This window comes from Vulpes lagopus, chromosome 3, assembly GCF_018345385.1.
Source record: "Vulpes lagopus strain Blue_001 chromosome 3, ASM1834538v1, whole genome shotgun sequence".
NCBI lineage: Eukaryota > Metazoa > Chordata > Mammalia > Carnivora > Canidae > Vulpes > Vulpes lagopus.
In genome coordinates, this window is record NC_054826.1 from 54,620,481 (window position 1) to 54,645,863 (window position 25,383).

A 25,383-nucleotide genomic window follows, 5' to 3' on the forward strand; every position below is an offset into this window, starting at 1 on the left:
TAGCCTCAGCTGGAAACCTGGAGCAAGAGTAGGAGTCATTATTTATCAGACATTGCAGATCCAGGCACTGTTTTTTTGAGCATTACGCTTTTCATCTTTTTTTTTTTTTTTTGCTTAAAAGTTCACAGCTTTATTGAGATCTAATTCATGTACAATACATGCACATATTTAATGTACAGCTGAGATTTGACACTTGAGTGCACCCATGAACAATGAAGATAGTGAACATGGTCATCCTTGACCCAAAAAGTATCCTTGTGCCCCTTGGCAATCCCACCACCAGCCCCATCTTCTCCTGCTTTCCAGTCCATCACTGATCCGTTCCTGGAGCTATAGATTATTTGTAATTTCTAGAGTCTTACATAAATGGAATCATAGAGTATGTACTCTTTTTTTTTTCTATTTTGCTTTGGCTTTTTCTGTCTAGATAATTGTTTTGAGATTCACCCATATTGCAATGTATCCTGTATTGATGACTATATATGGCTACATCATAATTTGAATATCTCTTTACTCATCGATGGACATTTGGGTTGTTCTAGATTTTTAGTGATTACAAATAAGGCTATTATGAACGTTCCTCCTTTGTATGGACATATGCTTTCATTTTTCTTGGATTTGCAAGTGGGATTGCTGGGCCATATGGTTAGATGTATGTTTAACTTTTTAAGAAACTTTCAGTTTGTATGAGAGTTCCAATTGCCCCACATTGTGTTAACAAGTTGGTTTGATCAGGTTTTTGAGATCAGCCTTTGGGCTGGTGTGTGTAATGGCAGCTCGTTATGATTGTAATTTTAATTTCCCTTAGGACTAATGATACTGAGCATCTTTTCATGCATCTACTTGGCATCTGCATCTATATCTTTCTTAGAGGGAGAAGCTGAGAGCATGGACTTGAGAACTTTAGCTTTAGTGCTATTGACTTCCCCTCAAGTGATTTAATGGCATCCACAAATTTTACAATCTTGTGTTTTCATTGTTATACAGTTTAAAATACTTTCTGTATTACCTTTTGATTTCTTCTTTGACCCATGGGCTATTTTAGAAGTATGTTATTTAGTTTCCAAATATTTGGGGATTTTTAAAGGATCTCTCTCTTATTGATTTTTAATTTAGTTCCACTGTGGTCAAAGAACATTGTTTCTATTACTTGCATCTTTTAAAATTTATTGAGACTTATTTGATAGCCTAGTATATTGTCTTTCTTGATAAATGTTTTATGTGCACTTGAAAAAGATGTGTTATCTCTTGTTGCTGTGTGGAATGTTCTATAAATGTCAATTAGGTCAATTTAGTTGGTAGGGTTGTTTATGTCTTCTGTATCCCAGATGATTTTTTTTGTCTATTTGTTCTATCAATTATTGAGAGAGGAGTATCAAAATATTCAACTTTAATTGTGAGTTTGCCTGTTTCTTCTTGCGGTTTTATCTGTTGTTCTTTAATGTATTTTGAAGCTTTGTTACAAGAGGCATAAGTGTTTAGGATTTTATGTCCTGGTGATTAATCGATCTGTTATTATTACAAAATGACCTTCTTTATCCTTCTGCTCTGAAATTTTCTCTACTCTGAAATATAATTTGATATTACTGCAGCTATTACAGATTTATTTTGACTAGTGTTAGCCTAATATATCTTTTTCCATTCTTTTACTTTTAACCTACGTGTTTCTTTGTGTTTAAAATACAGCATGTTTCTTGAAGGCCATTCATACTTGAATCTTGCTTTTTATCTATTATAACACCTGGCCTTTTAATTGCAGTTCTTACATAATTTATACTTAATGTGAGTATTGATATGATTAGTAGATATGATTTCTTCACGTGGAAGCCAAGTGAGGAATCTTTCTTTCTTTCTTTCTCTTTCTTTCTTTCTTTCTTTCTTTCTTTCTTTCTTTCTTTCTTTCTTTCTTTCTTTCTTTTCTTTTCTTTCTTTCTTTTCTTTTCTTTTCTTTTCTTTTTCTTTCTTCTTTCTTTCTTTCTTTCTTTCTTTCTTTCTTTCTTTCTTTCTCTTTCTTTTTCTTTCTTCAAAAGGTTTTACTTATTAATTTGAGAGAGAGAGAGAGAACAAGTAGGAGAGGCAGAGGGAGAGAGAATCTCAGGCAGATCCTGTGTTGAGGCGGGAGCCCAGCGTGGGGCTTGATCTCAAGACCCTGGGTTCATGACCTGAGCTGAAGCCAAGAGTCAGATGCTTAACTGACTGCGCCACACAGGTGCCCTTGAAGAAACCATTTGTAAGGGGAGGGAGAAACCACTGACTCCAAGTGCTACTGTCAAGAGGATGTGAGTCATCACATAGGGGGTCAAAAGTGGAACCGAATTGAGGGGCCAATTCCCCAGGTACTTCAACTTCTATCATTCCATTTCACAGATAAGGAAACAGGTTTAGAGAGATGGGTTGACTTTTCAACATTGCTTGGAAGTGGTAGAGTCAGGACCTGAACTTAGGTGCGGGTGACTCCAAATTTAAGAAAAATATATGCCCTTTGCCATGCTGCTCACTCATACCTTTCCCCCTCATATTCAGCACTAACTAAAAACTAAACACGTGACTGGAATCGCAGTAAAACTTACATGTTTTTGTCGTTTGGAAGTGGCAATACAGGTGTTATGGAAAGTCTTATTATAAAACTTCTGTTATTTATTATTAGAGTTCTTCCCTTTATGTGATTTTACATGTTACCACCTTGTTTTTTTAGATCTTCTGTGGAAATGATGAAAGACCCCCATGAAAACGCACACAATTAAGCTAATATGTGTCATATGAGTAGCATTGCAAGGGAACAGACCATATTTACTAGAAATGTACTTCCACTCTTCACTTAGAATGTGTCTATGTTGCTTTCTCAGTGCAAAAGGAATCTGTGAACTTTAACCCTTAAGGTGACTGATCCAAGAGGAAATTTTATTGTCTGGTACCGTTCTTTCACCCTTTTCAAAGCTCCATGGGGAGGGTACTTGGAGCTGCACAGATGGGTTTGGGATAGAACTAAGAGAGCAGCGATGGACAACTGTGTTTTAGTCTTTGGGAACGCACCACGGATACTTCTTTGACTCTTGGTAAACTGTTTTATTTCCTTCCTTGAATCTTATTTTCTTCATCTGCTCAATAGGGCTCGTCAAAGCTACCTCTTAGGACAGGTGTAAAGGTTAAGGACGGTAACTCACCGGAAGTGACCCATCACAGGGTCTGGCATATAGCAAGCACTACTGGAGGGTAGTTCCTCTTATTAACAAATCACTAATGTCCTGCAGGAAAGTTAATCTTTGGAATTTAATCAAGGAACTAGGTAACAGGTCAGTGCATGTCTTTATGAGGACTGCCAGGGGATGGAGGCTTGATCCTTCACTGGGGTGAACCTGAGTTGTAATATTTCTAACCGTGTGTTGGGCTTGCCAGAACCCTAGTTCTTCCTTTCAAACCCTTACGCCTCCTTTGAGACTCAGCCCAAATTACCCTCCCCTCATTTTGCAACACCTATGAATTTTTTCCATGACCTTTCTTTTTTCCAACACCCCAGAGAACTCAGGCTGTGATTCTTCCCTTGTCCTTAGCTTCTTCTCCCATGTCCTGTCTCCCTCCCACAATTTGCAGCTCTTAACAACCTATAATTCGCTTATCATACTGTCCTGAACACCTGGGAGGCACTGGGCCGAAGCATGTGCTCATGGATCACTAACCTACAGTGAGGCGGTGCTTACAGGGGCCACTCCAGATCCCCTGCCACTTGCAACCAACTTCAAGCTCCCTGCAGACAGAACAGCTCAGCCAAATCCCTGCCACTGACGTGGAATCAGACTCCATGCTTTAGATGTGAATCAACTGGCCCCAACAAGCACATGGTTGTTTGTAGCATTTTGACAGAAGGATGCTTGGGAAAGAGAGTGTTGACACTTAGGAGTCTTACAAATGGCTTTAATTACTACATGCAGCAAACGTACCTGAAAACTGATGGATAGTGTTTACCCTTGTGCATTCCTATCCATCGCTCTTCCCGCAAATGGGTTCTGATGGATTCTGATGAGCTCACTGCTTGTGCCAGGAAGACCCTTTTATCTGTGCCTTCCACTCCGTTATCACACCTCCTCTGCCGTGCTGGTTGGTCACCATGTGCCACACAGAGAGGCAAGAGTGAGCACGCACGCATGCTGGGCCACCGCTGGGACTCCAGACCCTGGGGGGCTTCCAGGCCATGCGCTTTCAGCCCCGGTAGGGAAGCAAGGTGGGCCCGGTGGCGCTCGGCACCGAAACTTCACGTGCAGGTTTCGGGGCTTTGGCTCTTTGTCCCACTGCCTCAGCCAGGGATGTCCGGGCACCGGGCCCACTGTCTCTGAGCTAGGAACTCCCAGTGAGGGCTGTCTGAGCCAGGTGAAGAACCCCAGGTGAGGACTGTCCACGCCAGGTGAAGAACCCCAGGTGAGGGCCTGAGCCAGGTGAAGAACCCCAAGTGAGGGCTGTCCGAGCCAGGTGAAGAACCCCAAGTGAGGGCTGTCCGAGCCAGGTGAAGAACCCCCGGTGAGGGCTGCCCTGTTTTGGAAAGGGGAGCAGAGAGGGCCTTTGCCTGGCAGCGGCGCCCGAGGATGGGGTTCTGCACCTTGCAGGCTGGCTCGTTGGCTGTGGAGCGATGAGGGCTGAGGAGCTGGGGCCGCCTCAAGGGTGCCTGGCCCTCGGCGCCACTCGGGCGCGGATGGGGCTCCTGGGCCAGCACCACTGAGGAGCCCCCCTTGGGAGGCCAGTGGTGTCCTCACGGCCTCTGTTGCTCTGTGGCAGCACAGAGCAGGGAGCCCAGGGGCCCTTCAGAGGTGGGGAGGCTCGCACCCGAGTACCTGCTGCAGGCCAGGCCCCACCTGGGATGCTTTGTGGACATTATTTCCAAACAAATTGAATTTATCCATGAAATCCCGCTTACAGGGGTGGCGGGAGATTTGAGCCCATCGTACCGGAATACCTGCCTCCTCGCCTTCACCAAGGTTTTGCAAAGGCCCCTGGATTTCGCAGTGTTAGGATCAATCATAGAACATCTCTGTAGACAGATACTCCGGCGGTTCCAACGTACTTTGGGCCTCAAGCCTGGGCATGGGCATGGGATTGTGTTCTTTCCTGAGCCTGCAGGACCCCATGTGCTGGGCTCAGCCTTCCTGAGTGAGTACCAGCTGCTCCTCTCTGACACCCTACCTCAGATTAGCATGTGTCAGGGGATGGGTAGACCCACAAACCCCTCTTCCGTCTCCTTTCCATCTCAACTGGAAGCTTCCCAGCTCAAGCCTCTGACCATTCCCATCTTCTGAGCCAGAAGCTTTGTAGCTGACATGATTGCAAGTCCATGTACCTGTAGAAAGAAAATATCTTGGGAGAAAGAAGAGCATAAAGTGTTGCTTATTTTTGTAGGTGTACATGGACACAGGCATGGTAGGAAGAGAGGGACAGGGATAGAAGGAAAGCAGTGGAAAATTCCTCTGGTTTTCTTTTTTTCCCTGATTCTTCTACAATAGTAAAACAAAATACAAACTAATGTACTTATGAATTATCCTTTCCAAAGTCTTATGTATGTAGTTTGTTTTGCCAAATTGAGGGTTCTCTGTTACGTTCAGCTCTGTAGCCTACTGTTTTCAATGAATAATGTACAATTCACATTTTATCATGTCAGTAACTGGCACTTGGGATAATATTTGATGGTCTTGTAGTAGTCTGTCATTTGGAGGACTCATAGCTTATGCAAATCTTCATCTTTGGAAACTTAGGTTAGTTAGTGCTGCTTATAAATGATGCTGCAACCAGCATATTTCCACCTAGATCTGATATGTCTCTGGTTCCTAGTGATGGTAAAAAATATTGTTTCAAAGTACGGGAACTCTCAAAGAGCCTGAGCCCCTTTTATCAGAGCGCCTGTCTCATCCCACTCTTGCGTCTTGTGAATATGAATGTAATCGTTTTTCATCTTTGCCAATATTATAGATAAAAAGGCTCACTGCATTGTGTTAATTTGTATCTCTTTGCTTATTAGCTAAGCCCAACACTTTGAACATTTATTTTTTTGATCATACCTGTTTCTAATTTTGTGACTTGTGCTTTGTGCAGATGTATTAGTCTTTTGTTATAGGACTGGATCTGTACAACAACCTTCTGAGAGGGATGGTTCACTAACGCCGGAGTAGAGATTACAAACCTGATGGTCAGGAAGGGTCTAAGGTATCACGACCGTATTAAGACAGGCCGGAATTTTGAGCTCAAGCTGATTTCGCTCAATGAGGTGCTTCCTCTGCGCCAGCCCAGTTCTACCTTAAAGGGAGATACATGTTCATTTATGCCTTCTAAAGGTCAAAATTTCTGCACCAAAGAAATCTTCCAATTCTTATATTGGATTAGATCATTTTAATTCCTGAATCAAAACTTAGTTTTACGACTTAAAGTGACAGAATTTTCTACTAACCTCGGTTAAGACCCAGAAAAGTCATGAAACTTTTTCTAACTTGTGTTCAATCGAAGGGAGTGAGCGGTGTCAATGGATCCATGGAAGACACATAAAGGAGCTTTTATGACTCAACCCAAAGAGTCCTGTGTATGGCCCTGGCTCTGTGTTGTGGGATTCATCAATGGCCCCAGTGAAGCCCCTCCAGGAAGACTTGCAGTGAGGGAGCAAGCACGCTCCTTTCTCTTAGGGGGAGTGGAATCACATCCATGTAGATTGCCCCTCAAAGAAATGTTCCCCGCTAAATCCCCTTTCCTTCAGTTTTGACTCTTCTGGTTTTGACTCTTCTGGTTGATTTTTCTGTTTTTGGTTTTTTTGGTAGACTCCTTGTGGGTAAGACTTTTTCTCAAGAAACTCATTCTCAGCCATCCTCCTTGGCCAATCTCCATGTGTACCAACTGCTTGACTATGGAATTTCATATCATTGAAGCTTGGTGCCCCCAAGGGAAATTCCAATTTAGCATAGTGGCTTAGTTTAATATAAAATGCTATTTCCTCTTCCAAATATTGGCTTCAGGAAGAGGGGTTTTATGATCCATTAGGTTTCTGTACCTCTGCTCCCATGCCACAGCTCAGGGATGCAAGTGCACCCAAGTGAAAAGTAGTCACAGCGATGAGCTGCTAAGCCTGGGAAGTGTGGTGACAATTAGGGGATGGTGTGGGCAGGCATCTAATTGGGCAATATGTTGGAGTGTAAGGTGCTAATATGTGAGGAAGGGCACAAAGAGCTTCTGCTACATCTGCTCCTACAAGGATTTTGACTTTTATTCTGAGCAAGCTGAAACACCACTGGAGCATTTTGAGCTGAGAACTGATGTAATCTGAGTTATGTTTTGGAAGAACCCTTAACTTCTGTGTTGAAAATATACTGTGGGCATTGGGGTGGGAAAAGACTGAAAAAAAAGCGAAAAAAATTAAAAATTAGGGTCTTTAATTAGAGATGATGGTAACTTGGACCAGGGTGGTATGAGCAGAGGCAGTGAAATATGGTCAGATTCTGGAATTTTGAAGGCAAGGCTGACAGGCATTGCTGGACAAACTGATGTATACAGAGGGCAAATTACTAACCCAAGGGCAATCACCTAGCAAGTGTTTAAAGTAGAGGAAGGGAAAAGGAGGTTTTAGGATGTTTCGGGGGGTGAGCAGTATTTTTATGGAGGGTGTGCTGGATTTGAACCAGGCAGTCTGGCTCTCACACATGCACTAATTATTTTACAAACTGAAATATCATTGACATTAAAAATGCTGCACAATTTGATGGGCTATGGTTTGGAGTTTTGACACATACACTTTGAAATTATTGCCACAGCCAGGATAATGCACCTTTCTATTATCCACAAAAGATTTTTTTATGCCCTTAAATAACCAGTTTCTCTCTCTCTGGCCAATCCCAAGTAAGCTCTGATCTGTTTTCTGTCACTGTAAATTACTTTGCATTTTCTAGGACTTTATATTAGCAGAATCAAACAAGACATATTCCTTTTTGTCTAGCTTTTTTCACTCCACATGATTCTGAGATGCATTCATGTTGTTACGTATACTGATGGTTAATTTTTCTATATTGTGTGAGGTAAAAGTTGAGATTGATTTTTATTTTATTTTGATTTATTTTTGTGCATGAATATTTAATTGTTCCAGCACCATTTGTTGAAAATAAATCTTCTTTCCCCTTTGGATCATTTGTCAAATATCAACTGGCCTTCAATGTTTGGATCTGTTCCTAGATTCTCCCTTCTGTTTCATTGACCTATGTGTCTATTTTCATACCAGTGCCACACTGTCTTTATAACTGTAGCTTTAGTCTTGAAATCAAGTGGAGAAAGTTTTCCACCTTTGTCTTCTTTAAAAATTTGCTTTTCCCCTCTACATCCTTCACATTTTCACAGGGCTGGGACTAGGATGAGGCAAGCAAGGCACCTAAGGCACAAAATTTAAGGGGGAATTCGCCCTCCAGTGCTTCACCTTAGTTCAGCCCTACATTTCCATACAAACTTTAGAAAAAGACCTGCTAGGATTTTAATCCATTTGTATTGAATCTAGAGATAATTTGAGGGGGAATTGAGAGCTTCAGTGCTTTGAGTCTTCTGATCCACGAACAAGGCGTATCTTTTCACTTATGTATATCTTCCTTAATTATTTTTAGCAGTGTTCTGCAGTGTTAAATATACAGGTCTTGTTAAATTCATCCCTATGTTTCTGATATTTTTGATCAATTGGGAATGGTGCTGCTTTTTCAATTTAAGTTTATAATTGTTAGTTACTAGTGTGTAGAAAATACAAATGATTTTTGAACATTGACCTTGTATCTCACAACCTTGCTCACCTTACATATTAGTTCCAGTGGCTTTATTTTGTAGATTTACTGAGATTTGCTCTATAGGCAATCATGTCATCTGTGAATAAAGATGGTTCTGCTTCTCCCTTTCTAATCCAGATCTCTCTGATGTCTTTTTCTTGCCCTGTTGCACTGGCTAGAACCTCCAGCATAATGTGGAATAGAGGTAATAAGAGTGTACATCTCTTGCTTTTCCCCTGATATTAGGGGGATACATTCAACTTTCCACCTTCAATTAAGATTTTACATATAGTTTGATCATAGATACTCTTAATCAGGTTGAAGAAGTTTTCCTTTATTCTTGGTTTACTAAGGGTTTTTCATAGAATTAGAAATTGGATTTTCTCAAATATTTTCTTATGCATCTATTGATATAGTCACATGGTTTTTCTCTTTTTTCCCCCTGTGGATATACAGTACCAAACAGATCCATTTTCAAGTATGAGACCAACTCTTACAGTTCTGAGATGAACCCCACTTGATCATGATATTGCTGGGTTTTGTTTTGTGTTATTGAATTTATACTTAACTAAACTATTGGCTAAGATATTTTAAGGAAGTTTTATATCTAAGTTCATGAGGGATGTTAGTTTGTAGTTTTCTTACCATGTAAACTCTTTGTTTGGTTTTGTTATCAGGGTTGTGGTGGCCCCCTGAAATAAGAATGTGTTTCTTTCTCTTCAGTTTTCTGAAATGATTTGTATAGAATTGACATATCTTCCTTAAACATATGTAGAATTCACCAGTGAAGACATCTGGCCCTAGAGGTTTCCCTACCTGCCCACCCGTCTTCACCATGGGAGGACTTTTAATAACAGATCCAACTTCTTTAGTAGATACAAAGATATATAGATTGTCTTTGCCCCCCTCCCCACCGCCAAAGTGAGGTTTGGTATTTTACATCTCTCAAGGAAGTTATCCATTACATCTAAGTTTCTTGTAGTTTTGATCTTCTTGTGATAAACTCTCCACCTTTTGTTTTTTGTTCCTTAAAGATGTCATTTTACTGACTAATACTTCACCTCGTTTCTGATGAGAAATCAGCTGTCATTCTTGTCTTTATTTTTCTCTGCATATTGGATCTTTATCTTCTGGTTGCTTTTAAGATTTTTCTTTTTCTAAGCCTTCTTGACTCGCTTTAACTTCTTTAGCTTCACTGCTATGTTTGTTGCCTTCTCACATCTGAGAGAAGATGCCAGCAAGGTGTGTACCTTTTTCTGTAATACGTCAGAAAATACCAGCTGTAGGTGGTTTTGGCAGACAATGATCTTCACCCAAGGAAGTCCCTGTTGTACAAAGTCTACCAGCATTTACCACTTTCTGTCAGAATCTTAAGAATTAGACCATCAAATCATTACATCATACATCTGAAACTTATATAATATGTTAGTTATACCTCAGTAATAAAAAAAAAGAAAAAAAGATTTTTCTTTTTCTGATTGTGTGGTTGGGTGTGGTTGTCATCAAATTTAGAAATTGTTTGACCATTATTTCTTCCAATATTTTTTCTGTCCTTCCCTTTCTCTCTTCTCTTTCATGGACTTAAACGACATGTCTATTAGGTTGCTTGAAATTGTTCCCCTGTGCACTAATGACTAATGCTCTGTTGATTTTTTCCCAGTCTTTTATTTTTTCCCCCTCTGTGATTCATTTTGGGACTTTTTGTTTTGATACTTTCAGGTTCATTTATTTTTCCTCAAATCTGCTGTTGATTTTATCTAGAGTAATTTTCATCAGAGACATTGCATATTTTATTTGTAGAAATTCAATTTGCGTCTTTTCTTTTTCTCCTTATCATGTACATACTTTGCTCTACATTCTTGAACATATGGTGTGTGTTTATACTATTTATAATATCTGTTTTAATGTCCTGTTCTACTAGTTCTGCCGGCCATATTATTTCTGGGCCTGTTTCAATTGATTGATTCTTCTTCTCATAATAGAAGAGCATTTTCCTGTGTCTTTGCATGCCTGGTAATTTTAGATTAGATGCCAGACACTGAATTTTACATGGCCGAGTGCTTGATGCTTTCCTTCCTTTAACTACTTATCCCCCTTCCTTTCTCCCCTTGAACAGAGTTATGTTACTTCGGAACATTTTGATTTTTTGAGCTTGCTCAGAAGCTTTGTTAGGTCAAAAACAGTTTTAGTCTGTTGCTAACCTGACCCATTATTGAGGATGATTAAGCCCTGATCCTTCTAGGTGGTCCTTTCCTTAGACTCTGGTAGTTATCTCACTCACTTGCACTAATCAATATGCAGCTAAAGACTCAAAGGGAACTTTCAATAGATTTCTGGAGGGCATTTTTTTTTGTGTGTGTGTAGCTCTTTTTTCTCCATCATTCTGCCTTATGAATTGCAACTGTTGGCCTCCTCAAAACCCAAACTCTCTCTTCAACTCTTGGAGGCCATTAGGCTCCACCTAGTTTTCCCCTTCCTCTGCTGCAACCTGGAAAGTCTGTGAGCATTAAGTTCACACTCACTTCATTTGTTTTTTGGGGTGGTGTCACTTTCAGCTATGCCTGTTGTCTGATACCTGAAAACTGCCCTTTCATATGTTTTATTTTTTTATTTAAGGTAAATGGTTAGTTCAGTCCATCATGGTCAGACTTATACATTGACTAACATGCTCTCTATCTTCTGTTCTTCTGAATTTCTATTCTCAGATCTTTATACTTGGTTCTACACAACTGGATCCAGTTCAGATGCAAGGGCTTGATGTGGTAAACATGAGGCTGTAAACTTCAGAGCCATCCACTTCAGGGTCCTGGGTCACACAATTTTATTTTCATATCCTATTTGAAAAAAAATTTAAGTAATATTTCAGGATCTTAAATTATAATGCAATTAAAAATTATAATTTTCTGCCAGTTCCTTAGGGATTAAAAAACCATGAAGTATTAATATGAAACATAAGGTCTCATTTTCCTAGTGGTAGGGATAGTTGTGTACAAATAAAAGCAGATTTAAATATTCTCCTGAGACAAACAAATGGGTATTGCAAACAAAATAATTAAAGTGGTTTGTAGCAAGCAAGCAAATGAGTGCCATGAAGGATCAGCCACTATTATATTTATTTTTCTGTTTGAATATCTGCCTGGGAGTGAGCTGAAAATTGAAGCCCTGATCAGCTTTTGAAAATTTAACAGCAGAATGAAGAGCATTGGCTTTATGTTGTAGAATTACTTTAGGTCAGAGTCTCAGATACTAAAATTTTTGAGGTTTACCTTTTTAGTGTGTGAAATTCCAAAGAACTCCTTCTCCCCTTTGCTCCATTTCTCTCTCCGTCCCTCTTTTCTTGTCTCTTTTCCTCCTTCACTCTTTTCTCCTTCTCTTTCTTTCTTCATAAGTATTTCCTAGGCCTGGTGCTCAATACTAGAGACCAGAGAATATGAGAGACACACCCCTCACCCTCAAGGAGCTGTGCTTGGTTCCAAGTCCAGCATATATGGAGCAATGATCAGCCCCTTCAGTTCCCTTCTGGTTCTGCAGGGAACACAGAATTTGCAGTGCCCCCAGGTCTGAATCAGGGTTGTGGGTATACAAGAAAGGGCCAGAGGATCCTTACAGATATTGGGTCTGAGTAAATCAAGTTACTTTACTCAGTTCTTAAGACCCCCTTTCCAGGTGAATTCTGTAGTGTTCTACTGGGACCATGAGGTTGCATGAAGGGCCACTTTTTTGACTATGACCATAGAGCCTTATTACCTGGACAAGTCTTACTCAGACTCTGCCCTGAACTGTTAAACTGTGTAGACACTACACTATGACCCTTCCCTCCGAATGGCAGACAAAGCTATGTTTAACTTGTGCTTACAGTTATTAGTGCTTTTAATACTCAGGCCCACACCTGCAGAAGAATACATTTCAGGTCCAACTTAGAGCATATTTCAGGAATATTACATCTGAAGAAGGGAGGGTCAGGTTAGCAATCACTGAACAACTTCTGGGAATTGCAGTGCCCTGCCTTAGAGGTTCTGAGTGCCTTGGAATTAAGGGAAACTACCTGAGCAGAGGGGAGTGACATGAGGTTGTGGGAATGCAGAACTTACCAGGCCACAGGGAACAGGAAGGCCTAAAAAGATGGGGGCAGGGAAAAGAGGGAGGAAGGAAGAGTGAGATCCACGGGGGCGGGGAGAGGGGTGAAAATGGGAAAGGAGAAAGTGAAAGGAAGAGACATGAAAGAGAGGAGAGGAGAGGAGAGAACGGGGTGTAAATCTCACAGACAGCCCACTCCAGCTCAGCCGTCATCCATAAATAACTCACAGCCAGAGGAGCTTTACCGACTGTCTCTCGTAAATGCTGGGGACATGTGTGGGTCCCCTGGCTCGTTGGAGGGCAGATGTCCACCTTGTGCTCATGGTCAAATATAATAGAACACAATGTGGTGAAATAAAAACTCAATTAAATACAATGGAATAAACAGGACACTAAACATGCAAAACCCAGAGGACATTTTTGGGCATCTCTGGACAAGATAGCAGATTCTCCTGTGGGGCGTTTCCCAGGATTGCACAGGAAGCCTGAGGGGACATGTGTTTCACCCTATGGCCCTGGCCAGGTATAGGTCTTTAGGAAACAGAGCCAGCTGCTCACTGCTAGCTGGTCTGATGGGGCCACTCAGGGGAATGGGCTGTGAGGGAGGAGGAAGAATTGGGGACAGCTCTGCCTCCTGTCCCCTGGGCAGCCCTGGGTAAAAAGGGCAGGTGACACACGCTGGCTTTACTGTGAGCAGAACCCATTTGTGTCACTTACACAAATAAAAGAAGCCATACAAATCTCGATTAATGGGCCATTTGATTTAATGACAGGATGGTGGAGGCCTGATTTGATGTCTTGGCGGGGAGTCAAGTGAAAGCAGGGCCTCTTGGAGATGAGGAACGGGGAACAGCCACATGCAGACTGAGATGCTCGGGAGCCCCCTTAGGGGTTTGCATGGGGCTGCAGGGATCTTGGGGTGGCAAAAGGCAGGAGGGGGGCTGCTCTGGCTTCCCTGGGGCTGCGCTGTGACAGCTGTTTTGCTGGACTTCAAAGGTTGTACAGAGAGTTTCAGCTTCTGAGTTAGAAGGATCAAGCGTGCTCACTGCGAGGCTCTCCACTAGACATGCTGAATCCCTTTGTATTAGAGTCACCGAATTAAGTAAAAGCCCCGGGGAGCTCTGTTACCCTTCAACAGCTGACACTCAAAGGAATCAAGTGCCTTGTCCAAGCCATACAGCCAGGAAGAGGAGAAGCCAGGACTGGAATGCAAACCCGTTGGACTCCAGATCCTCTCCTCCCTTCACTTCACTGCCTAGTATCTCAGACCAGCACTTCCTAAAGTTGAGCCTGCCTAGGAGTCGAAATGCAGACTTCGGTTAGCTAGGTCCAGGAGAAAGCCTGAGTTCTGCATTTTTTAAGAAACTCAGAGATGATGCTGATTCTCTCGGTGCATGGACCACACGCTGGGGAGCAAGGGCTTCTTCTATGGCAATTTTCTACATCTTGTGTAAAATAGGGAAACTCGTGCAGACTTCATGAGTTTTCAGGGGATGATGAATGAGAAAGGGCATCTCTGTCCGTCTGAACCACCACTCAGAAAGTGCCCTCCTGCCACCTTCTGTGTCCTGGAGCTGTGACCAGCACCAAGCTTTGGCAGCCTCCTCCCACCCTCTCTTCCTCACCAGGATGTCCTGGTCTCCGCAGAGGCCTAGCTCACCTTGCCGTAAGCACTCCGTAGGGATCTGAGTGCAGCAGATATTCTAAAAAGCCTGTTGGCTTCAATGGGAGGAAATCTTCCATCACGACTTTATTGAATCTTCCTTATTTTTTCTCAGCTTCTCTCAAGCCAGCTTTGTCTGTGAAGTTTCCTTACTATCATCAACTTTAGATTACTGGCACCATGGTTGTTAGGAGGCAAATAAACTTTATTATTCCTCCAGAGATGGAATAATGCTGGTATCACACAGATGTTTGATAGATCTAGGTCTTTCTAAAGAATAAAAGGAAATGACTAATACTGTGATTACACAGCCCTATATAAGTTTAGAGCTCTATATAAATGTTTAATAATATTTCCCCCTGATATCAGAAGGTTCAGACATTTTACTGAAGTGTTAAAGATCAGACAGGAACTTATTTGTGCATGCGTTTTGCATCAGATTTGCCCAAGTATATATTTAGAAAAAGGAGATCCTTTCCATTTTAATTGCTGTTTTGAAGATTTCTCCTCATTATGAAAATTTATCCTCTATGCTGCTCAAACAGACATGGAGTAAGACTTCTGCAGTGAGTGTCTCTGTTTTAAACAAAAATTTCCAAGAGGCGTAAAAGATACAGGGAATGGTATTACGAACACTCACGTGTCCACTGTTCAAATTTTGCCGTAATTGAGATCTCAATTTTTAAGAAGCTGACCATTACAGATATAATTGAAGTCTGCTCTGTACCCACTTACATTAAGTCCCATTAAATTCTGTGTCAGTCAGGTTGTTTTTTACTACAAGTAACAGTAAAATATGAATTCGATTTCCGTCAGTGATCTGAGGGCGTATCATCTCACCTTAGCGAAGGCCCGGAGGTAGGTCGGGAGATCACAGGGCAGGGTGATTCAGCGGCTAACTAGTCTCCCTGGGGATCCCTGGGCTGTCTGCTGTGTTCAGTATGCTCAGCCTGCCATCAAGGGGAATTTCCCATGACTCAAGCCTCCAGAGGCATGAAAGGTGCTATGTTTTCATGGTGGTCATCTTAGGATTGAGCAGACCTTCTCAGAATCCCTCAAGGAGAACCCCTTCATACCTCAACAAACAGAGATGGAGTCATGAACCTTCTCCTAGAAGTCCCTAGAGTGGTCGGACCACTTGGCTCAGACCAAGCAAGATGCCCCGGGGTTCTGAGTCCAGGGGTCTTTTCCTGCCACTTCAGATCCCAACGTGGAGGGAAGGGCATCTGTTCACACTGGGTTATGCCAGCATAGAAGAGGAGTGATAAGGCTGGCAGGTAGGCAGCAAATCTATTTGCTGGCCCCCTCTGTTTCCACAGTGGCCACCACTCTCCTGAAGCTGGCGTATGTCCTTCACATCTGTTTTTACTGTTGTGCATATCTCTACTATAAAAGTCCTGCATTTGAGGTGTCATTCTGCAACTTGCTCTGCCTTTCCTTCCTTTCTTGTCTGTTTTCCTTGCCTGCAGTTTATCCACACGCTGCAGGTGGTGATGTCATAGTACTGTAGGTGTATTCAATGATTTTCGTAGCTGCACAGTAGTTCCTCGCATAAATCTCATTGTCACCTAGGAGGCCCAAGTGGAAGTGAGGAAGAAGCAGCTGAGTCGGATAGACATGAAGACTCTTGTGTCTCTCAATTATCCTGTTGTTGTTGTTGTCCTCATTGTTTTCATTCTTCTCGTAGTTAGCAATAAGGAGAACGTTCAAAATCATTACTAGCTTGAATATTAGTTGTTTGCTAGCTTTTTGGGGTCAAAGGCTTCTTTGAAAATCAAATAGACCTCATGGGCTTTCTCCACAGGAAAAGGCACACATACTTGTATACTTAGCATTTTTCTTTTTTTAATGGTGAGCCCCCCTGAAGCCAGCCAGAGACCCTGGCTGAAGACACACATTGCCTCTGAATGGAGGTAATCAGGTCTTATTCTGTTCCATGTTGTGCTCTTTAAGAACAGTTTTGCTTTCAACCAGTAGATTAAATAACACCTGAAAGGATGTGAGGATTCGCTTTTCTTTAGAATTTTTCTGATTTTTCTTTAGTCTTAGTTGTGTGTACAGGGAGATTTGTAGAGGTTTCCTGATAATTTATTTGACTCAAAATGAAGATGATCTAAGTTTCAGTGTGCATGTGTTCAGTACAAAATTAGAGGGAGTGGGTATTTTTATTATTCCATCTCATGTTTGGTTCTTTTCATAGAAATCTTCCTTTTAGTATGCTGCAAGGCATAAGAGTCTCCCCCCACCCTCGCCCCATCCCGATGTCTAGAAGAATGGATATTTCCTGGGAATTCTATCCCTGTTTTCTTCTCTACTTGTTTTAGTTGTTACAATATTTTTGTTATCAAACTTACAAGCATTTCTTACATCGAAAAAGGATTCAGTGGTACTTTGCCATCACTCTGTTCCAGTCTCATCAGTCAACCTGTGCTGTAGGTTCTGCATTTCAGCTATCTAAAGATGATCCATTTGCAGCAACCCTAGTCCAAGACACCATCATCTTTCACAGAGATGGTCTTTTGAGTGAGCAGTATTGATGAGAAAGGATTTATTGGGGGGGGGGGTAGCTATTAGATTGTAGGATTGCAAGGTAACAGAATATTTTAGGGGAGATAGTCCTGGAGCAACAGACAAAATAATTTGGAACCTGTAGAATATTTACCTTTTTGGAAACACAGCTGGGAGATAATTAATTGAAGAATACAATTGGGATTTGACCAAATGGAGAAGATTATCTTCTCTTGGGCCCCTCAGAGATAGCTCTCCTTCTAACATTAATGACAGTGAACTTAGGGAAAGGCAGTAAAATAAAGCAAATAGAAATTGTAGCACAATCACTAAAGTTTAGTCAAACAGCCAACACATAAGAGGAGTTTGGGAGGTGGGTGTGTGTCCCAGGAAAAGAGTGGGGCATATGCTAAAGAAAGAAAATTCTATATAAAAGGATTAGTAGTATGTCTTTATGGAAGAATAATTAGCTTGAATGACACTCCCAGATGGAGAACTAGAAAATCTGGGTAGAATATTCTTTAAAAATATTTTAAAATGGATCACTTAGCAGTCAAAAGTAATGTCCACAGAGGCCAAATATAAAGTGAATACTGAAACTTTGGGAAATACAGGAGCTTCAGATTTAGTTTTTGCCTTGAATCTATTGCCCAAACTGTGGGGACTTTGAACTTTTGTTCTTCTGTGTGGGCATGGAACACATGAAATCAATGTAAGAACCAATCAGATGTGGGGCTTAGTGAGAGATTTTATTATAAAGCTGGAAACCCAGATCCTCAGTATAAAGGTTAACTAGAAATGAACTCACTGTGCAGAAGAGAATAGCATGGAAAATGTTCTGTCTTAGTCTTGGAGTTGCATGGAAGGGGTAAATTTTCTCGAGAATTGATGAGCCCCATGCAGGTTTGTGACCCAAGTCATACCAACTGTGGTGCCTAATGAAGCTCAGAGGAAAGTTTAATATTAATGTCTGGGGTTATATATTGGTAGTGCTACTAGGTAGGCTGTAGGAGCGAGCATAAATATTTCCTGAAGTAATGCAAATTTGAGTCAGACTTCAAGGAATTCATAAGGAAGTTCTGAGGGAAATAAGATTATACACACAAGAAAGGGAAGGAAGGAAAGGAAAAGAAAGAAAGAAAGAATAGAGGGAGGGAGGGAAGGAAGGAAACCAACCACCATGAGTGAGAACCGGGGGCTGGTGGGGACGGTTTAATCAGATCTGAAATGAACTGTAGATATTAAAATGATCTGACATAGACTATTAAATAAATATGATTATATATGTTAAAAGAATAAAGAGATGCTGGAAAATATAAGCAAGAAATAAAAGCCATTTAAAATTGAAGTGAAATTGAGAAATAAATGCCTTCAGGCAATTAAAAACCTAATCACTGAAGTTAAAAAATTTAAAGGATTAATTAACTATCAAAGTGGATACATATATAAAGAATTGGTGAATAGGAAAGTGTGGAGAGGTTATATAGAAGGCAGCCCAGAGATACAAAGAGATGGAGACTATGAAAGGGAGATGAAAGCACATGGAAGAGAGATGATAATATTGGATTTCTAGGAGGAAATAGGAGATGATGGGGAAGAAATAATATGAAAGGATAGTATGGTCTAGAGTTCTCTGAAATTACTGAAGGAAACCAAACCCCAGATCTAGGAGGCCACAGGATAAAAATAAAAGCTGCATACCTAGAGACCTCATTGGCCTGATACCACAGAATACCAAAGACAAAGAAAAATCTAGAGAGCATCCAGGGAGAAAACACAGGTCTCCTTCAAAGAAATGGCAGTTAAACGGATCCCTAATATCTGGAGTTAGTAGGCTGGATAATGGTGCACAAAGATATCTAGGCCCTAATCCCTGGAAACTGTGTTACCTTATATAGCAGAAGAGATTTTGCAGCAGTGATTAAGTTAATGAGATGGAGAGATTATCTTGGGTTATCTGGGTGGGCGCTTGAAATGCAATTTCAAGTGTCCTTGTGAAAGGAAGCAAAGGGAGATTTAAGAGAAGAGGAGGAATATGCCGCAGAGGAAGAGATTAGAGTGATGTGATGATAAGCCAAGATGTGCTGGCATTCACCAGAAGCTGTGAGAGGCAGGAGCATCTCCCCTAGAGCCTCTGGAAGCTGCGCATCCCTGCCAACGTCGGGTTCCAGCCTAGTGAGGGACATCAGGCTTCCCGCCTTCAGAACTGTGGCGGAGTGCAGTTCTGTCCTAAGCCGCCCAGCCTGGGATAATTTGTTATTGCCGCCAGAGGAAGTTGACGTAGCGAACAGAAATGGAAGCCGGGAGCCAATGTCATAGTAAATTCAGTGTGCTAAGAGCAAGTAGGAGTCAATTTAGACCTTTATCTTTCAAGAGTAAGACTTAAAAAAAGACACTTTCCAGCATAGAAAACTGAGTGTATGACTCACAAAATGACATTAAAGGAAATTCTAAATGATGTGCGTCAGGAGTACTTCTGTCAGATTTGAGTTCAGAAAAGAATGCCTAACAAATGCATTGATAAATATCAGTTAAATGGAAAGATACTGGCTGTATAAAGAAATGGGAGTTATATGTAATAGGAAGGCCCACAGAAAGATAGAATTAAAATACTGGATATTATCATCACATTAGTTGGGATGATGGTGATTAGAAATAAATGTTGGAGGAGAGAGTAAGAATACTGATTGACTTCATGCCTTATTTAGTATACATTTTAAAATATCTAAGATAGCCAAGAAAAGAATAATGTGGAAAGCCTAACTTCTGAAAGAGGGTAAAATAATGAAAATAGGAAGAATAGTCATTCCATGGGGGAGTGAAGAAGGAGAAAAAAGAAATAGGAAGATGTGTAATATGAATAATAGGATAGAAGTCAAAGTAAATGTAAGTAATCATAGTCCAATATAAATAGATTAAGATTTCTACTAAAAAGTCAAAGATGAATGTAAAAACACATAGTATATTTTGCTTCTAATAGACTCCAACTAAAGTGTGAGACAGAGAAAGATGGAATTGCAAAGAGGCAGAAGAAGTTAGAGCAAACAGCTAGTAACCAAAATAAAACTGGTGTCGCTGTGTTAATATTGGATACAATACACGAGGAGGCAGGAGGAGTTACTAGAAGTAAGGAGGTTATCTAAATAATGGTAAAAGACTTTTATAGTTGGATAAGGCGTTATAGTTTTCCATGTATACGTACCTAATAAAACACTGAAAATATGTTTTTTTAATTTTTGAAAATATAGGCTGAATTCAGACAGAAATAGACTAATTCCTAAGCTAACGGACCTAAAAGTAGGCCACTGAAACCTACAGCAATGGGACAGTTAACGCACATGAAACATTCAGGCACACCGACCACATGATAAGCCACAAAGCAAAGCTCAACACATTTTAAAGGATTAGCTTTATACAATCCATATTCTCAGGTCACAGTGCATTCAAGTTAGAAATCAATAGGAAGATACTAAGAAGAATATGCTCGTGTTAGGAAATTTTTGAAAAATCCCTAGTAAAGTACTTATGGGTCAAAAATAAATCAAAATAGGATTTTAAAAAGAGTGATACAATTTATATGTATAACCTGTGGGACACCGCTAAAGCAAGATTTGGGTGTAGATTGATTGTCTTCATTATTTTTCTAGAAAAGACAAAAGGTGTAAGATTCCACAGCTGAGCTTCATACCTAAAAAGTTGGAAAAATAGCTACTTAATAAAGCCAAAGACAATAGAAAAACAATGAAGAGTAGAAATTAATGAAATAGAAAACCATGGAAACTCATAAAACAGTACCAGTTAAGCCAAAACTTACTTATTAAAAAGAATTTAGGGGTGCTTGGGTGGCTCGGTTGGGTGTCTGACTCTTGATGTTGACTTGGTTAGTGGTCCTGGGGTCATGGGATCAAGCCCTGTGTTGGGCTTTGCAATCTGGGCAAAGTCTGCTTGGGATTCTCTCTCTCACTCTCCCACTGCCCCCCACTTCTGCTTTCCTCTCTCTCAAGTGAATCTTAAAACAAATTATTAAATAAACTTTTAGCATCAAAGTAAGAGAGAGGGGACAAATAATGTTGCTCTCAGTGGATGAGCTCACACAGCTTTAGATTCATCAGAGAGGGAGAGAAGTAGAGAGACATTGTGAAAAACATATTCCAATCAACTAGAAAGTTTGGACAACATGGCTGAATTTTTAGAAGAAAAAAGTGACTTAGGGCAAAGAAGGAGAAACAAGCAAGATCCCTATATTAAAAAAAAAAGGAAATTTAATCAGTAATAAGAGAGAACACCAGGTTAGATGAGTTTATAGGCCAATTCTACAAAACATTCTAGAAAGTGGAGAAGATATTTATGACATGTGTCAAAGAATCACCCAGAATCTTTTTTTTAAAACGTTCCCACAAATCTACATGCAAGAGACCCAGCCCAATGGAAACTGGACAAAAAGACAAATACAAGAGAGGAAACACAAATGATTCAGTTACATGAAAGCTATTTAACCATATTAAGAATTAGAGAAGTGGAATTAAAATCCAGTAATGAGGGGATCCCTGGATGGCTCAGCCGTTTAGTGCCTGCCTTCGGCCCAGGGCGTGGTCCCAGAGTCCCGGAATCGAGTTCCGCATCAGGCTCCCTGCATGGAGCCTGATTCTCCCTCTGCCTGTGTCTCTGCCTCTCTCTTTGTGTGTCTCCCATGAATAAATAAATAAAGTTTTTTTAAAAAAAAATCCAGTGATGCACCAATTCCTACTCAACAGGTTGACAGACAAAATGTTAGGTACCGGCAAGGCTGCAGGGGCTCTCTTTACAACACAAGATCATAAACTGGTGCAATTACTTTGGAAATTTGGACATGTCCACATTCTCCTATTGAGGAATTCTAATTCTAGGTGTATACCCTAGAGAAATTCTTACACAGTGCGCCAACACATGTGCCCAGGAAGAATGTGTGCAGAAGCTTCATAATAGCAAACAAACACGTTCTGATGGTAAGGAGCGCTAGGGTAAATAAATGGCGGCCTAGTCATACAGGGTGCAGTTGTGAAAACAAGTAAACTAAGCTGCACCCATCACTGTGAACAGATTACAAAAAGTGGTAAACCAGTGGGTTTTAGATGTTCACGAGCATTGGGATTATCTAGAGGGCTCACGGAGAACACAGCGGCTTCGCTTGTTGAAGTGGGACAGGGCTGACTTCTGTATGGTATTGAGTTCCCGAGGAGATGCAGATACACAACAAAGTTTGTGAACAACTGCGTTAACACACAATTGTGGGGGCGGGGGGCATGCAGAGAATTCAGCTTGCACAAAGCTGAACAATATATGTAAGACAAAGTTAAACATTATTGGGGCTACACACGTAAGCCGGAGCATGACATTTAGCCGCTGGCAAGGAGGAAGGGGCGAGCATCTGGGGAGGAGGCCTCCAACCAAGAGGCAGGATACACTTTATTTCTTAGCTGGGCAGAAGGCACACTGATCATTTTATGATTCATACTTCATATAATGTTTGTGCCTAAGACCTACTCCACAGTAGAAGCTTACAAAGTCATAAAATTAAGATTTATTTCCAGCCCGTGCATCCCAGTGGGATCTGGGTGGGACACGTAATTGCTGCCATGGCTGACTTGCAGACTTGAGTGAGGGGAGTGCAGGTCACGCGGTGTATGCACATTGTCTTTTCTCTGCTGCTCATCAGCAGCACTGTCTGGAAGGCGTGTTCTACTGGGGCAAAGGGCGAGCTGGTTTCCCAGGTGGGCTGTAGACATTGGCTGCTCCATGGGGAGGCCCATAGATTGGATGTCTTCACATCAGTCTGGGGCTGACCCAGGGTGAAGCCCGGAGGCAGTGCCTGACAGCAGCAAGTAGGGAGTGGGTGGATCCCTGGGGGTCGCCCTGTGCCACTGAAGGGACCCCAAGGTCCTTGTGGAATTCAACTGACCTCATGGTTTTTCGAGATAAAATCCGCTACATTCCTTGTCCAAGGAGGGCCACCGCCTCTGTCGTCGCTGTTCCCTACCACCCTATCGACCGTCAGGTCACAGGTGATTTCGCTCAACCCGCTGTCGTGTGCTCAGGGCCACTGAGAGCAGAGCCCATGCATCCTGCTCACTGGGGAGCCCCGAGGTGGGTACACTTCGCGGTTGTCCCACCTCTGGCCTGTTGATCCCCATCCAACAAACCATCTTCCTTGAAACAGTCTTTTTTTTGAAATACAAAGTTTAGTGGTTCAAACCCAGATTCATGTTAATTCTTTTGAGATCACTGTGAGTCCGCCCCCTTGGGGACTAGCCGTCATCCCAAAGGGCTGCAAGGCTCCGTGTCCTACTCCCCCGGGCCAGCCCGGGGCGTCAGGCTCCTGGGACAGTCCTGGCCTCTGTTGCGGCCACAGCGCACTCTGCTGTGGCCTCCATGGCTTGAACCGCGGCATGGTCGCCGTCCCAGCTCCCTTCAGGACCACTCCACTGCCCCTAAGCTGGGACGTGTGGTCTGCAAGCAGGAGGATTTACAACCTATTCTATGGCCTAGTTGACCCTGACTTGCCGCCAACCACCGGTGTAGATGCGCTCAGCAAACAAGAGCCTCTTCTGGCCAGCCCGGGCCTGGCTCTGCCTCTAAAGCCCTTGATTTCTGTTAGTCCGGATTTTCTGTCACTCCTGTATCGCCCCTGGCCTGGAAGCCGTTTTGTTACTTCCCTGTCGCCTCGCATCTCCCCACGGCAAGCTTGCAGCCCCAGGTTGGGGAGGCCCAGCGGTGGCTGCCCTGCCTCCCAGTCGGCAGGTGTAGGAGCCCGGCCCGCACCCCGGGCAGCTCCCCCTCTCTGCTGGGGCCTCAGGTCAGAGGGGCCCGACTTCCTGGGCCTGCCCCCCGCCCCCCGAAAACCCGCGCCCCCCGCTGGGCCCGTCCCCAGGCTCCGCTTCAGGGCTGCTCCTCGTGGAAGCCGCCTCGGCCTGCAGGGAGCCCCCGGTGGCCTGCTGCCTCCTCTGTTTCCAAGCTTGCGAGTGCTCAGGGAAAATGGGGCAATGATAGGATTTGCCTCATGGAATTCCTGGAGTGTGGGAACCAAAGGAGGTAACGTGTGCAGAGAGCTTAACGCACGTCCACGCAGAAGCACAATGGGTCGGTTTCCTTGGCTCCTAGATCTCCTGTGGCAGCGCTCAGCACCTTTCATCTAGGAAGGCCTCGAACTTTCCTGGGTGGGATTAGGCCTGACTCCTTCAAGGCCACATCCCCAGAGCTTGAGACAAAACAAACCACACAGAGGCAGCTCAGGTGGCTAAGCGGTTTAGCGTGATCCTGGAGACTCGGGATCAAGTCCCGCGTCGGGCTCCCTCCCTCTGCCTCTGTCTCTCTCTCTCTCTCTTTCTCTCTTTCTCTCTTTCTCTCTGTTTCTCATTAATAAATAAATAAAATCTTTTTTAAAAAACAAAACAAACCACACAGGAGATGTTGGATAGGTTTCTGTGCAATGAATGAATGAATGAATGAGTGGATTTAGTTTCAGAATTTGTATGTAGATATGAAAAAAAAAAGCAGCAAATCTAGTTATTAAAGGCTTAAGGGAAACACTGCATTTTGGTCAATGTCAGAGAAAACCAGCGTTGTTGCTCTCAGCTAGAGAGAAAATTGGGAAAATTTCCTTTTCCTAATAGGAAAATTAGCTTTTACTCCCCACCCCAATGTCTTCCCTGACATTCGATGGCATGGGTTCTTCAGAGCTTGACTCCGTGGAAGCCAATACATCAATAGTTTGGCTGCAGACATTTTTTTTTTTTCTGGATTTCAGGAAAGCTGCTGAATAGTCCTGTTTGGATTTTAGGGTTAGCAAGTGTCATTTATGACCAACTGACGCACCGTGTGACCTGGGCCCCATCCCTTGACCCCTTTGGCACCAGCTCTTCGGGCTGGTGGCCCTCGGTAGCTCCCGGGGGGGCCTTCTGCAGATGTAGTTCATGAGCCAATGGTAAGCATGGGTGTGGTTGTCTTCCCAGGAAATCAGCGACCCGGAGATCCTGGATCTGGTGCACAGCGCCCTGGGCAGGATGACCGTGGTCCGGCAGATTTTCCCGTCTGCAAAGGACAACCAGAAATGCATGAGGAACAACCACCGCATCTCCTCCCTGCTCTGTGACCCCCAGGAAGGCTACCTCCAGATGCTGCAGGTCAGTGCTCCCCTCCTGAGCTCCCTCCAGAAGGAGGTCTCGCCGGTGCCCTTGGTCCGCTGTGGGCGACGGGCGAAGCGTCGGCCGAGCGCCGTTGCCACTGACTTTAATTACTGGAACCCTGTCATTTGCTGAAATTGAAACTGGTCGGCTGGGCAGTGCCTCCAAGCAGCATTAGCAGGCAGTTATGCCTGTTGCCAGCAGACGGGGCATA

At 42.6% G+C, this 25,383-nt stretch overlaps 1 protein-coding gene across 3 annotated transcripts in view; it reads left to right on the plus strand.

The window, feature by feature from the left end:
- GRID1 (glutamate ionotropic receptor delta type subunit 1) overlaps nt 1–25,383 on the plus strand; it is a 638,733-nt gene that overhangs the window by 397,090 nt on the left and 216,260 nt on the right. For all 3 annotated transcript variants that reach the window (XM_041750337.1, XM_041750339.1, XM_041750338.1), the window contains exon 6: nt 24,999–25,169. In XM_041750337.1, coding sequence (XP_041606271.1) covers nt 24,999–25,169 — 171 coding nt within the window. The remainder of the gene's footprint in view (nt 1–24,998; nt 25,170–25,383) is intronic.